Genomic DNA, 14815 nt, shown 5'->3' with positions numbered 1-14815 from the left:
CTTAATAGAAGGCTCCGGAAGAGCTACTATATTTCTGCCTAAGGGGACAAAACTTGTCATAGAAGATGCTTTGTTCTCTTCTAAATCCCCAAGAAACCTGTTAAGTTTTAAAGATATTCGCCGAAATGGATATCATGTTGAGACAATAAATGAAATGAATGTTGAATACCTTGGTATTACCAAGATTGTCTCAAACCAGAAATATGTATTGGAGAAATTATCAACTTTATCTTCTGGCCTGTATTATGCAAAAATAAGTACGATTGAAGCACACTCTATCGTAAACCAGAAGTTTACTGACTTAAAGACTTTTGTGCTTTGGCATGACCGAATAGGTCATCCTGGATCAATAATGATGAGACGAATCATTGAAAACTCAAATGGTCATCCATTAAAGAACCTGAAGATTCTTACAAATGATGAGTTTTCATGTGCTGCTTGCTGCCAAGGCAAATTGATTACTAGGCCATCACCAATGAAGGTTAACATTGAATCCCCTCAATTTTTGGAACGAATACATGGGGATATTTGTGGACCTATTCACCCATCTAGTGGGTCGTTTAGATATTTTATGGTCCTAATAGACGCATCTTCAAGATGGTCTCATGTGTGCCTCTTATCATCTCGCAACCTGGCGTTTGCAAAATTATTGGCACAAATGATACGATTAAGAGCGCAATTTCCAGATTATCCCATTAAGACAATTCGTCTTGATAATGCTGGCGAATTCACATCCCAAGCTTTTGATGCTTATTGCGTATCGGTAGGGATAAAAGTTGAACATCCTGTAGCTCATGTTCATACTCAAAATGGCCTTGCTGAGTCATTTATTAAGCGCTTACAATTGATAGCAAGACCTCTACTTATGAAAAGTGAGTTGCCTACTACTGTTTGGGGTCATGCTATCTTACATGCAGCATCACTTGTTCGTCTCAGACCGACTCATTATAATAAATACTCCCCATTACAATTGGTATTTGGTCATGAACCAAATATTGCTCATCTTCGAATTTTTGGATGTGCTGTATATGTGCCTGTAGCACCACCTCAGCGCACCAAGATGGGCCCTCAAAGAAGGTTAGGCATATATGTTGGGTTTGATTCACCCTCAATAATTCGCTACCTTGAGCCATTGACGGGAGATTTATTCACTGCAAGATTTGCAGATTGTCGATTTGATGAAACAAATTTTCCGCAATTAGGGGGAGAGAAAAATAAACTTAAAAGTGAAATTGCATGGAAAGTTTCGTCATTATCTCATTTTGATCCACGCTCCCCTGTGTGTGAACAAGAGGTCCAGAAGATCATCCATTTGCAAAACATAGCAAATCAAATGCCAGACGCATTTACTGATTCAAAAAGGATAACAAAGTCACATATTCCTGCAGTAAATGTGCCTATCCGAATCGACGTCCCAAAAGGACCATCTACAAGTGTCATAGCTTCTGAATCACAAATACGCCTGAAGCGTGGTAGACCATTGGGTTCAAAAGATAAGAATCCTAGAAAAAGAAGTACAAAAAATGACACTACAAAAGAATTTCACGAAGAAATTCAAGATCTGATTAATCCTGATATTCCTGAAGAAATCAGTGAACCCGAGACTCAAGTAAATGAAGAACTCTCAATAAGTTCTTCTACAGGTGATGGGATAAGTTTAGATCGATCAAAAATCATAGTGGATAATGTTTTCGCATATGATGTTGCACTTAACATTATGCAAGGAAATGAGGATCTTGAACCTCTATCCGTCGAAGAATGTCGACAAAGACATGATTGGCCAAAATGGAAAGAAGCAATTGAATCAGAATTGAATTCACTTGCTAAGCGTGAGGTTTTTGGACCAGTAGTCCAAACGCCTAGTGATGTTAAACCAATTGGCTATAAATGGGTCTTTGTACGAAAAAGAAATGAGAGAAATGAGATTGTAAGATACAAGGCACGCCTTGTTGCACAAGGATTCTCTCAACGACCTGGTGTCGACTATGAAGAAACATATTCACCTGTTATGGATGCAATAACTTTTCGATATCTCATCGGTTTAGCTGTACATGAAAATCTTGAAATTCGTCTAATGGATGTGGTTACAGCTTACCTTTACGGTTCACTTGATAATGAAATTTATATGAAAGTTCCAGAAGGACTTAAAATGCCTGAAGCATGTAGTTCAAAATCTCGGGAAATATATTCAATCAGATTACAAAAGTCATTATATGGCTTAAAACAATCAGGGCGCATGTGGTATAATCGCCTCAGTGAGTACTTGATAAAACAAGGTTATATAAACGATGTCATTTGTCCTTGTATATTTATTAAGAAAACAACATTGGGATTTGTTATTCTTGCTGTTTATGTTGATGACATTAATCTCATTGGAACTCCAGAAGAGGTTCAAAAGGCAATTGAATATCTAAAGGAAGAATTTGAGATGAAAGACCTTGGAAAGACAAAAATTTGTCTTGGACTACAAATAGAATATTTAGTAGACGGGGTCTTCATCCATCAATCTGCCTATACTGAGAAAATCTTGAAACGATTTTACATGGACAAAGCACATCCATTAAGTACTCCAATGGTTGTCCGATCACTTGAAGTGAGTAAGGATCCATTCCGACCTCAAGAAGAGAATGAGGAACCTCTTGGTCCAGAAGTACCTTATCTTAGTGCAATTGGGGCACTTATGTATCTTGCTAATGCTACGAGACCTGACATAGCATTTTCTGTTAATTTGTTAGCAAGATATAGTTCTTCCCCTACACGAAGACATTGGAAAGGAGTTAAACATATATTGCGATATCTAAGGGGAACTAGTGATATGGGTCTGTTTTATACTAACAAAGATAGTGCAGATCTTGTTGGTCATGCAGATGCAGGTTATTTATCTGACCCACATAAAGCTCGATCACAAACAGGCTATCTGTTCACATATGGAGGTACTGCTATATCATGGCGATCTATGAAGCAGTCTATTGTCGCTACTTCTTCAAATCATGCTGAGATAATAGCCATTCATGAAGCAAGTAGAGAATGTGTATGGTTAAGATCAGTAATACATTCTATCAAAGAAAGATGTGGTTTGAAGTGTGACGTCAAGATACCCACAATACTCTTTGAAGACAATGCTGCATGCATAGCTCAATTAAAAGGAGGCTTTATAAAAGGAGATAGAACGAAACACATTTCACCAAAATTATTCTTCACACATGATCTCCAGAAGAATGGTGATATTGATGTGCGACAAATTCGTTCGAGTGATAATCCAGCAGATTTATTTACTAAATCTTTACCGGCCTCAACTCTTGAGAAGATGGTTCACAAAATTGGAATGCGGAAACTTAACCATCTGAATCGTGGTTTTTATCAGGGGGAGTAAAATACGCACTGTACTCTTTTTTCCTTAATCTAGGTTTTGTCCCATTGGGTTTTCCTAGAAAGGTTTTTAATGAGGCAGCAAATAATGCGTATCAAAAGATATGTGTACTCTTTTTCCTTCACTAGAATTTTTTCCCACAGGGTTTTTTTCTAGTAAGGTTTTAACGAGGCACAATATCTATGGACATCCAAGGGGGAGTGTTATAAATCCATTAAATAAGTGGATAGTCCATAAAGTTAGTACATGAACAACCATTCATATTCACTAGGTTACATGAACCTTTTTGGATAAGTATGTATCTATTTATTATGATACTTAATATGGTGACCTTTGGAATGATTTCTCACTCTATAAATAGGGTTGTTCATTCACTATTGTAATATATACATATGAAACTTATATATACTTGAATAAAAGAAAGTCTTCTCCTACATCTATTTCTCTTGTCTTCTTCTTATAATCTTGATTTTACAACATTTGGTACTATTTTCATATATTTATAACTAATTTTTTTACATTCGAAAATTCAAGTTCATAATATTTATAAAGTTATATTTATTATAAAATTATATCAACTTTATGAATTTAAAAATTTTAAATTTTTTTTGTTCAATACAAATGCATTATTAACTTTTGATATAAGTGGTTAGGTTAAATTTAAATTTGTACTTTTGTATGTTCAAAATATAATCAGAATAGATTTGTAAAAAAGTTAGTATTGAAATGCTCAGACCTTTAAAATACAATTAGAAAATGTATCATATAATATAAAACAAAGCCAGATAAAAGAAACGTGATGTGATATTTTTTGTTAAAAAAGATAGTTGCGAAAGGGAGCGAAGGTATGTTATTTTTTATCTTCTTTATTTTATATTTTTCGTAATAACTTCTTTTTCTTATTCTTTTATTTATAATATTTCATAAGAAATAATTTTAGCATAATTAATGTATATATAACTAATACATCCTAATCAATGTTAATATATTTCTATCAAGCTCACTTATATGCCCTTAAAATGAAGATCATAGTTTCAAACTATGACCTTCATTTTAAGGGCAAATAGACACAACTTCGATGCGTTCATTAAATTTATAATAACTTAAGTATAAAATTAATAAAACACAGTGTATATATATTTTTAACAAAAACATTAACATGAACTTCTCTAACATTTTTATAAAGGAAAGACTATAAATAACTCTTTATTAATAAATCAATAAGATTACACTGCATTGAATATTTTTTCTAATTTACTTCTTATATTATATATATATAAAAAAAAAACTTCTTATATGCAAACATAATATATAATGTAAATAAAGATTTTATTATTAAAGAAGAAAACAAGGAAGAAGATTTTTATTTTATATAAATATATATAAAAAAGTCTTTTGTTATTGACTCGGGCAAAGAAAGTTACCCCGGTTTACAACCGGTTTGATTTAGCCACCGGTTTAATACCACATTTTCCTGCTTTTAATTTTGACGACAACCATTCCGTCTCAGTTTTTTTCCTTTCTCTGCTGTGTTCTCTCCACCGGCAGCTTCACCGACTGTCCGATTCCGATCAAAGAAATGAGCGGTCACGATTCAAAGTACTTCTCTACTACGAAGAAGGGAGAAATCCCTGAGCTCAAAGAAGAACTCAATTCTCAGTACAAGGTAACGAAAACTCTCCTATTGAAGTTAATTCCATTCATATCGAGCCTGCGAAGAAACTCGAGTTTTCTAGATTTATGAGCTTTGCATTGATCCGATTTAATGAAACCTATGAATTTACTTTGTCATTTTGAATGGTGATTTGAGATAGCCGTGGTCAGATCTGGCTAGTTTACGCATTTGATTTGTGCTGGAAGTCTCACCAGTTCTCGCTTGTTTGGTTTGATCTATATTTGATTTTCTGAAAGTGAATTTATGTTTAGTTTTGAGGTCATATTGAAATATACAGCATTTCCGTGGTATGTTTATGAAATTGGGGAAATTGTTGGACCTTCATGGAATGGTATAGCTATTGAAACCGGGGAGTCATGCTTAATCAGGATTTGCATGTAGTTTCACGATTTGATTAGGTGAAGGAGCCTCACAAGTCTCCATTTGCTTGGTTGATCTCAACAAATTTTAGATGTGAATTTATGCATATTCAGTGTCTCAAATTTTTTTGTTTAATTTTTCGAGATACTGAAATTTACTGCATTCTCTCTGTGATGCTTATGGAATAGGGGACGTTACTGAAATGATTATTGAAAAGAGTAGTTTGTGAAATCGGAGAATTATGCTTAATAGGGAATGATATTCAGTTTGTATAATATCTTGAAAGAGTCTCACAAGTTTTCATTTGTTAGAGTGATCTCATATGTGAATTATGCTTAATCAGGGTTTGTATTTAGTTTTAATGACCGTTTAAATTACTGCATTTTTAGCGTGATGTTTATGAAATTGGGGATAGTAAATCTTATTGGGTGGAAGAGGGATTTCTTATGGTTGAAATTTGCTTTGTTAAGGAGTTTGGTGAATCTTCATTTGTGTGGTTGATATCAATAATTTAGGTGGTTTGATTCAGTTGAATAAGTTATGAGTGATTTTATATTTGGTTTCACTGTCTTATTGATAATGTATTTAGTTTAGATGCTTGTCAAATCAGTATCGAAGTGAATAGTACTCATCCATCAGTAGTTCTGATTGAATAGAATAGATTTTATGATTTGAATCCTATTGAAATTACTATATATATTCTGTAGGATGCTTGTAAACTGGGGTGTAACTGAAATTGTTACCGGATACTATTTAAGCTGTTCGGTTGTTAGAAATTTGTGGACATCAGAATGCAGTTCCATTATTGGCACGATCCTTATGGGTTTGGTTGAAAACACACTTTTTCACTGAAGTGTTCGTAGAAACTAGATTGTCTGCTTATTTAATGAAATATTACTTCTCTCTCTTTTTATATGGGTACTTATCATTTTTAAAACTGGTTGATTCTGGTCATTGTATAGACATATTTAGTTGAAAAGTTGTTGCTATAACAATGAACTCAACATTTTCGTTCTTAAATTTTACTGAATTGAATTATAACATCATTCAATCATGGCTAAGTTGTGTTTCAAGTTACGAGGCTTTTCTTTGCAGCCTTGCCATCCCGTATTCTTTTTGGAAATTTCGTAGCTGCTTATATATCTGTATGGAATGCAGGACAAGAGAAAAGATGCTGTCAAAAAGGTCATTGCTGCTATGACAGTTGGGAAAGATGTTTCTTCACTGTTCACAGATGTTGTTAATTGCATGCAAACAGAGAATTTGGAGTTGAAGAAGCTTGTATACTTGTATCTAATCAATTATGCTAAAAGCCAGCCTGATCTTGCTATTCTTGCCGTAAATACGTTTGTGAAGGTATTCCCGTGATGAAACTCGTCTTTAATCATTTGTCTTCTATAAATGTTGTGGTTTTATTCTTCTTATTACCTGCTGATTTGTTCTTTATATGTCAATCTTCACCTGTATGAGTATGAGCGTACGACAATAAAAGCTTCAGTTTTAATTATAAATAGAGAAGTATTCAGTAATATTTCTATTTATCTTTTGAGTGATGTAATACAATGAGTCTTGAATGTCCATGGTACTCCTTTACCCGGTCTTTAATGAGAATTGAGATCGAAGGCGCTTTCCAATCTGATCCAACCCCTCTGTATACCATTTTTGTTTTTCCATAGACCATAAAGTTCTCCGCTCTTCAATTAGTAGCCCCTCTTCTTTATCAGAAATTCTTATTAGTTTCTCTGCTTTATTGTATTGCTGGTAGTGATGCCTAGTAATTGGACAGAAACCCAAAGGCACGGAAAATTGTTAAACAAAACAGCGGGAAATGGAACATTTAAGACTACAATTGTTTAATTTGTTTCTAAAAAGGCAACTCATTGTATAATTATAGTCTACTGAGAAGAGATCTTGGACCTTGTGTAAGCCTTGGCCGAGATGAAGGTTTTTCTACGATCTCCCAGATAATGAACCATCATGTAAGTTATGTTTCTTCATAAGTAATGAACTCAGTCCTTTCAATTTAAGATAGGTTGAAATAAAGGCAGTTAAATAAAGATATGATGAATGAACGAGAGGTTCTGTATTATAGTATTTTTTTCCCCTTCTTTTTTGTTCTCTGGACAAAAGTATTGTTCATACCAGTTTAGGGGAAGATCACCTGATCTACTGACGTCTAATACTTCCCACAACACAATTAGTAGATAACTCTGTCAAGCAAAGTTAAAACGGATCGAAGTATTCATGTAATGCCACATGTGCGAAGATCAGAACGTTGGTCCCAGATTGTCCCTCCAGCTCTTCACACCGCATGATTCTTGGGACTAGAACAATTCCTCTTCCTTACTTAAAGGACCTGTTTATCCCTGCCTCTTTCACAACAAAAAGCTTTTCCAATCCGAGTAGGACATAATGTCTTGCAGCAGTCTGACTATCAAGGAAGCAATAAAGAAGTAAGAACTTTTTGGGCTGTCCAACATGGTACTAGCTGTTGGCCAACCTGTGCAATTTGGATTTGACTTGAGTATGACTGCACTGCACAACCTAGTACCTGTGATTCCTAGCGTATTAGAGGTTTAAACAAATTTGTTTAGTTAACTTGGTTCTTTTGAGTTGTGTATATCCATGTGGATTTTATAAGGGATTCAAAAGGGGTTTATAAAGGTCTTCAGCTACTTCTGGTTATAAAAAAGCTCTTTAGTTACTTTACCCTTTTTTTTTATGGTTTTTAGTTGAATGTTCAAATTATTTGCATTTACATATCATATTTTGGGTACAATTTAGAAAATTTTCCCATTTGTCATCTCTCTCTAGTTGATGGAGCATTGCATGGTAACAATTTGGTTTGCAGAAACATAATACTTCCTAATTATACAGATGTTTCTTCTTAATAATTTTGAATTGGTTTCCTTGCTGCGCTAGCATGTTTCTTCTGATATTTTTTTAAATGACATGCTGTATTTTGCACTTTTTGCAGGATTCGCAAGACCCAAATCCTTTAATTCGTGCTTTGGCTGTACGGACTATGGGATGCATTCGTGTTGACAAGATCACCGAGTATTTATGTGATCCCCTCCAACGTTGCCTAAAGGTGAATTCACAAGCTTCTCTTCCCCTACCTGCTCCTAGTTTTGAAGTTGGATCTTCTTGATTGATTGAAGATGGTATGGAACATAACAGTGCATTATGTTTTCTAACTAAACAATATACTTTGTCTGCACTCTTTCCATCAGGATGATGATCCTTATGTTCGTAAGACAGCAGCTATCTGTGTTGCTAAGCTCTATGACATAAATGCCGAACTTGTGGAAGATAGGGGCTTTTTGGATGCTCTCAAGGACTTAATATCTGACAATAATCCGATGGTTGTTGCAAATGCTGTTGCGGCTCTTGCAGAAATTCAAGAAAGCAGTAGCAGGCCCATCTTTGAGATCACCAGCCATACACTTTCAAAGCTTCTAACTGCTCTGAATGAATGCACTGAGTAAGCCTGTCCAACACTAATGCTGCTACCTTTGTCAATGTAAAATGTGCTAGGGTTTGGCAAATCATCTAACTTGTAAACATTAGTCGGCATGCCACAGGACAATACATTTTCTTCATGTTATTGTTTGATTTGCTTTGTTGTCTACGAGATGCTACTTTATGGATTGTTTTCTATTACCTCATCTTATTATGCTTTTAAATCTTTTTGTTCGAAGTTGTCAGTGCTTTGCTCCTTTGTTTATTAGTGTGATAATTATCTTGCTTTGCTCCTTTGTTTATTAGTGTGATAATTATCTCTGGATATAGGTGGGGTCAAGTGTTTATACTGGATGCTCTGTCAAAGTACAAAGCAGCTGATGCTCGTGAAGCTGAAAACATAGTGGAGCGAGTCACTCCACGATTACAGCATGCAAATTGTGCTGTTGTTCTTTCAGCTGTAAAGGTTGGATTGTTTCCTTGCTTTTTTTCACAAACTTTTTTTAAAAATTATGCTTCTGCATGATTAGCATTGCCAAATTAGACATTTCATCAATAGTTATTATCTGGCGTTGCAGATGATACTCCAACAGATGGAACTCATCACCAGCACTGATGTAGTTCGGAACCTTTGTAAAAAGATGGCTCCTCCTCTTGTAACGTTGCTTTCAGCAGAGCCTGAAATTCAGTATGTTGCTTTAAGGAACATAAACCTCATTGTACAAAAGCGTCCGACAATTCTTGCACATGAAATCAAGGTATTTTTTGTGGTGTTGCCTGGCACTTGCAAGATTGGCAACAAAACCTCTATTTCCTCAGCACTGTTGGACCTATCTGTAACTGAAACTGGACAACTAAGATTTGCTTCTAATATTGTTCTGTTGCTAGGTATTCTTTTGCAAGTATAATGATCCTATATATGTGAAAATGGAAAAGTTAGAAATTATGATAAAACTTGCTTCAGACAGAAACATAGACCAGGTAAATCCTCTGTGCTTTTGATTCAGTTCAGTTCCTCTGATATAGGTTCTTGCGTGTTGCATCATTAAGTGTGATTTATATGTTTTTAGGTGCTATTGGAGTTCAAAGAATATGCTACTGAAGTAGACGTTGACTTTGTCAGAAAAGCTGTCCGTGCTATTGGCCGCTGTGCCATCAAATTAGAGAGGGCAGCGGAACGCTGTATCAGTGTCCTGCTTGAATTGATCAAGATAAAAGTAAACTATGTTGTTCAAGAAGCTATTATAGTAATTAAGGACATTTTCAGAAGATATCCTAACACGTAAGTTTCGTCGAAGTCTAATATGCTAAAGTTGAGTTCTGGTCTTTTAATTATTGTTTGGTTCTGGCTTTCTTTTTCAGCTATGAGTCCATAATTGCTACTCTTTGCGAGAGTTTGGACACGCTAGATGAGCCAGAGGCAAAGGTAAGATAAGATCTTTCCAGGAGCTGGCTCCGGGAAGTTGTTGGGTCTACAATCTGTTCACAGATTTTGTTAACTGCTTCTGTTTCTTCGTTGACAGGCATCAATGATCTGGATTATCGGTGAGTATGCTGAAAGAATTGATAATGCAGATGAGCTCCTTGAAAGCTTTTTGGAGAGTTTCCCTGAGGAACCTCCCCAAGTGCAATTGCAGTTGCTGACGGCAACAGTCAAACTCTTCCTCAAGAAGCCAACTGAAGGACCACAACAAATGATCCAGGTACTTCTTGTTGCCATATCATCAAGTGATCCCGTGTAATATTATGCAATATGTCAAGTTGCATTCTGCTTATCAATAATAGGAAAGAATCCAATCTAGCTTTCTAGTCAATAAGTTCTTCAATTTTGTACTTCCATTTCACTCAGCCTTCTTATTAAGACCAAAAAACTTGATAAATTATCCTCTCTATGTAGGAACTTTGATATGCTCCGTCTATATAGACCATAACTAAAAAATAGGATGACATGTTGAATTTCTAAATGTAGAGTAATGAGTGTAAAAAGTAATGTATCTTGAAAAAATGTTTTTAAAAGTGTAAAGCACAAAAAAGTGACCAGCATCTTTTTGTTTATTAATTTGTTTAATTTTTTTTAATAAAGCTGATACTCTACTTATGACCTTGCTCAATGCTCATAGGTGGTTTTGAATAATGCCACTGTGGAGACTGACAATCCAGACTTGCGAGATCGTGCATACATTTATTGGCGTCTTCTCTCAACTGATCCTGAGGTACGCCAAGCAAATGCTTCACTTTTCTTTGGGCTGTCTGATGAACCTTTCTAATTACTTCAGTATGGAAGCTCTACCTTCAATTTAAAGAAAGACTTGCTGTCTTTCGGGTGATAGTTGATATAATTCATCATATTTCCCCTTGGCTTCTTTATTCTTTGCTGGCTGCTGCTAGATATGTTTATGAGTATGTACATAGTTCTGGGATTAAGTTGATCTCTGGATGTCTAGTTATTGCAATCTCCTTTGTATATTGCAGGCAGCTAAAGATGTTGTGCTAGCTGAAAAGCCCGTGATTAGTGATGATTCAAACCAACTTGATCCTTCTCTCCTTGACGAACTTCTTTCCAACATTGCTACTTTATCCTCTGTCTATCATAAGCCTCCAGAAGCATTTGTCACTCGTGTGAAGACCACTCAGAAAACTGAGGAGGAAGATTATCCGGAGGCAGGTGAACAGAGCTATTCCGATTCTCCTGCTCGTGTTGCAGATAGTGGTGCGTCACCGCCAGCTAGTTCAGCTAATCCTCAGCATCCTGCATCAAGGCAACCAGCTGCACCTGCAGCGCTGCCTGATTTACTTGACCTTGGCATGGATAACAGCAGTAGTGCTATTGTGTCAGTTGATCAGCCTGCAAGCCCAGCTGGGTATGTACAGTTTGTCTGCATTAGTACTATATAGAATGTTCTCGCAATCTCTTTGAAGGTCGCAAATATAATGATTAAAAGCTGAGTTCTTGTAATACTGAATCTAAATTTATATATGCAAAAGGAATTCTGCTTCATTTTTTTTTGTCAAAAGGATCTGCGCTCCTTTTAGTTTGACATTTTTCAAACTTTTTTGAGATATCATCGTGAAAACACTTACAGAGAACTGACTTCTACTGCAGCCCTCCGTTACCTGTCGTATTGCCAGCATCTAGTGGTCAAGGTTTACAAATCAGTGCCCAACTGATACGGAGAGACGGGCAGGTATTTTACAGCATGATGTTTGAGAACAATTCACAGGTTCCTCTTGATGGCTTCATGATTCAGTTTAATAAAAACACATTTGGTCTTGCTGCCGGTGGACAACTCCAAGTGAGTATTATATGCCACTTCCATCTGCAGTCTTTTCACAAAGTATTTATGTTATTATCCAGTATAAGAGGAAGATCTGATTATAGACCCTTCTGTGAATTTGACTTCTCTTTGATTGTTTACTTTGACGTCTTGTGCTCAATAGGTTCCTCAATTGCTACCTGGGACATCTGCAAGCACTCTCTTACCGATGGTTTTGTTCCAGAACATTTCCCCTGGCCCTGCAAATACCCTTTTACAGGTTGCGATTAAAAATAACCAACAGCCAGTATGGTATTTCAATGATAAAATCTATTTCCATGTACTTTTTACGGAGGATGGAAGGATGGAGCGCTCCACTTTTCTTGAGGTAACATACATTGTTGAATTTTTATCTAGATCTATGTATCGACTGTTATTTGATATTGAGGTATTGATTGATTGGGATTGATGTATGTATTGCCCTCTAGTCAAGTTAATGGCATTGTATGTGTGAGTTTCGGCTTTGATTTTTTCACCTCAGAGTGATCAGTTAAAAACTATCAGCATCTTTTATTCTATCTGCATTAGTTTATTGCATTGCCGATTGTTTTGACAACCACGTAAGCAAGTTGGGTGCTTAACCGTGTATCTTTTTTGCTTCTTTACCAGACTTGGAAATCACTTCCTGATTCAAATGAGGTATCAAGGGACTTCCCAGCATCTGTTATCAATAGCGTTGAAACAACCCTTGATCGTCTAGCTGCATCAAACATGTTCTTTATAGCTAAGCGCAAACATGCTAACCAAGAGGTGTTGTATCTTTCTGCCAAGATCCCCCGAGGTATCCCTTTCTTGATCGAACTTACAGCAGTTATCGGAACCCCTGGTGTCAAATGTGCCATCAAAACTCCAAGCCCTGAAATGGCTCCTCTCTTCTTTGAAGCCGTCGAGACTTTGCTCAAGAGTTGATAAGTTTGCTACTTATCCCATCTCCCTTTATTTATATCCCCTGTAATTTTGTTTTTGGTTCTCTTTTATTGGTACACGTCTTATTTTTGCTCTTATTAATTAGCTTGAGTTTCCAGGTTTGAACTGTTAATTCATGCTTCATCCCATGTTCAGTGCTTGTTATTATAGTTTTTTTGTTTTTTTTTTGGTATTGCACGAAACTTCAATATTTTTCAGCTGTATGGAATGTATCTTAGAAATTTTTCTTTTTTTTGTAGCCTCTTTATACTTTGTTTAAACTGAAGATTGTCGATTTCATTTGTATCTGAGCAGACACAACATTACTTTTTTCTGTTATAACTTATATACATTGAAAATTAAATCTCCAATTCAATTTTAAACATTTTCACCATATTGTATATGAAAATCTTAATATTTTGTATTTTATTTCAAAAATTATTATGTGACTTTTATCCCGCCAATCAAAAGACCCCCACCATTATTTTTTAAAATCCTTTTCCCACCTTATTCATGGGTCAAATTTTAAACAATTGTATTATACGCGACGACACCATGTCTTTAAGGTGGATTGAAAATGACTTGCTACTTAATCCTATTGGATATTTATATATGATATTTAATAAAAGGTCATAATAATTTTAAATGTTACTCTTTTTCTTTTCGATTTTTTTTATTTGAAATTTGGTTGAGCAATCAACTGACACCATGTTATATATATTTATAGTATATGTTGGTTTGGTTAGTTTTTTTTAATTATTCATGCCACTACAAAAATCCAAGTGTCTCTTCTCCAACTCCTTTTGGGACCATTTTGTAGGTAGTATTTCAACCAAATATATTGCGTATTCTTGTTTATATCGTCTTAAATTTGAATTTTTCAAAAATATTTATCAAAAATCAATCAAAAATAATTTCTATAATTTTTTTAGACTTCACTTATATAATTACATTAAATTTGTTGTATAATATATTTCTACCAATATATCTACTTACACTTGAAAAAAAACAAAAGTAAGAACATTTGATGAATTTTCTAAAGGTTTGCCAATCATTCAAAGTTCTTTTCCCTCTCTAAGTTGAATTTTTGAAATATGGAGTACATAAAAAGCCAACTAAAATTTCCCTCTTCACATGAAATGAATAAGTAGAATCTAGAAGCTTGAAAAATAGGTATTGAGATTCCTTGATATATTTAGGAGAGATAAATGAGCAATTTGAGCTAAATTTAAACGAATAGATAAAAAAGAGTTATTGTTTAGTTCTATCTAAAATGTTATTTGGATTAATAATTTTTGACGACGATTAGCTAAACAATAATATACACAAAAAAATGTGTAAGTATATCAAAATGTCATTTTTAAAAAATCTAAATTTTAAGCGACTATAAAAGATCATCTCCTCGTTCATGTGTTTTATTTGTATATGTAAAAGTTATTATTATTGGCCGAGTTTATTGCCTAATCTTGAATTGTTTTTATTGTGTGTATGTTCTTGTATACTTTTTTTACCCTCTTTTTTTTCTTATTTGTAATCTAAAATCTGATTTGGATTCCAAAATTTCTTTTTCAGATTCCCAGAAACTGAAAAAAGATATTGAAAAATCCCCCTACATTTTTTGGAAACAAACAACAAAATATTTTTTAAAAAAAAATAAAAAATTGTCGTACCTAATTGTTGTAGCTTTAACCTTTGTACTCTATTGTTTTAATTGGTTTTGGTTAATAT

The 14815-nt window shown here is 34.7% G+C and overlaps 1 protein-coding gene across 1 annotated transcript; it reads left to right on the top strand.

The window, feature by feature from the left end:
• Nucleotides 1-4796: 4796 nt before the first annotated feature.
• Nucleotides 4797-13386, top strand: LOC107028513 (beta-adaptin-like protein C). Its single transcript, XM_015229601.2, has 15 exons — nucleotides 4797-5036; nucleotides 6564-6761; nucleotides 8383-8496; nucleotides 8639-8889; nucleotides 9198-9333; nucleotides 9446-9625; nucleotides 9756-9848; nucleotides 9938-10149; nucleotides 10230-10293; nucleotides 10391-10570; nucleotides 10988-11080; nucleotides 11340-11728; nucleotides 11971-12160; nucleotides 12306-12509; nucleotides 12791-13386. Exons 1-15 carry the CDS (start codon nucleotides 4950-4952, stop codon nucleotides 13088-13090), a joined length of 2691 nt encoding a protein of 896 aa, XP_015085087.1. The 5' UTR covers nucleotides 4797-4949; the 3' UTR covers nucleotides 13091-13386.
• Nucleotides 13387-14815: the final 1429 nt, after the last annotated feature.

Source organism: Solanum pennellii, chromosome 8 (genome assembly GCF_001406875.1).
Source record: "Solanum pennellii chromosome 8, SPENNV200".
In the NCBI taxonomy this organism is placed as follows: Eukaryota; Viridiplantae; Streptophyta; class Magnoliopsida; order Solanales; family Solanaceae; genus Solanum; species Solanum pennellii.
The sequence above is the reverse complement of the archived record's forward strand: the minus strand, read 5'-3'. Positions and strand labels throughout refer to the sequence as shown.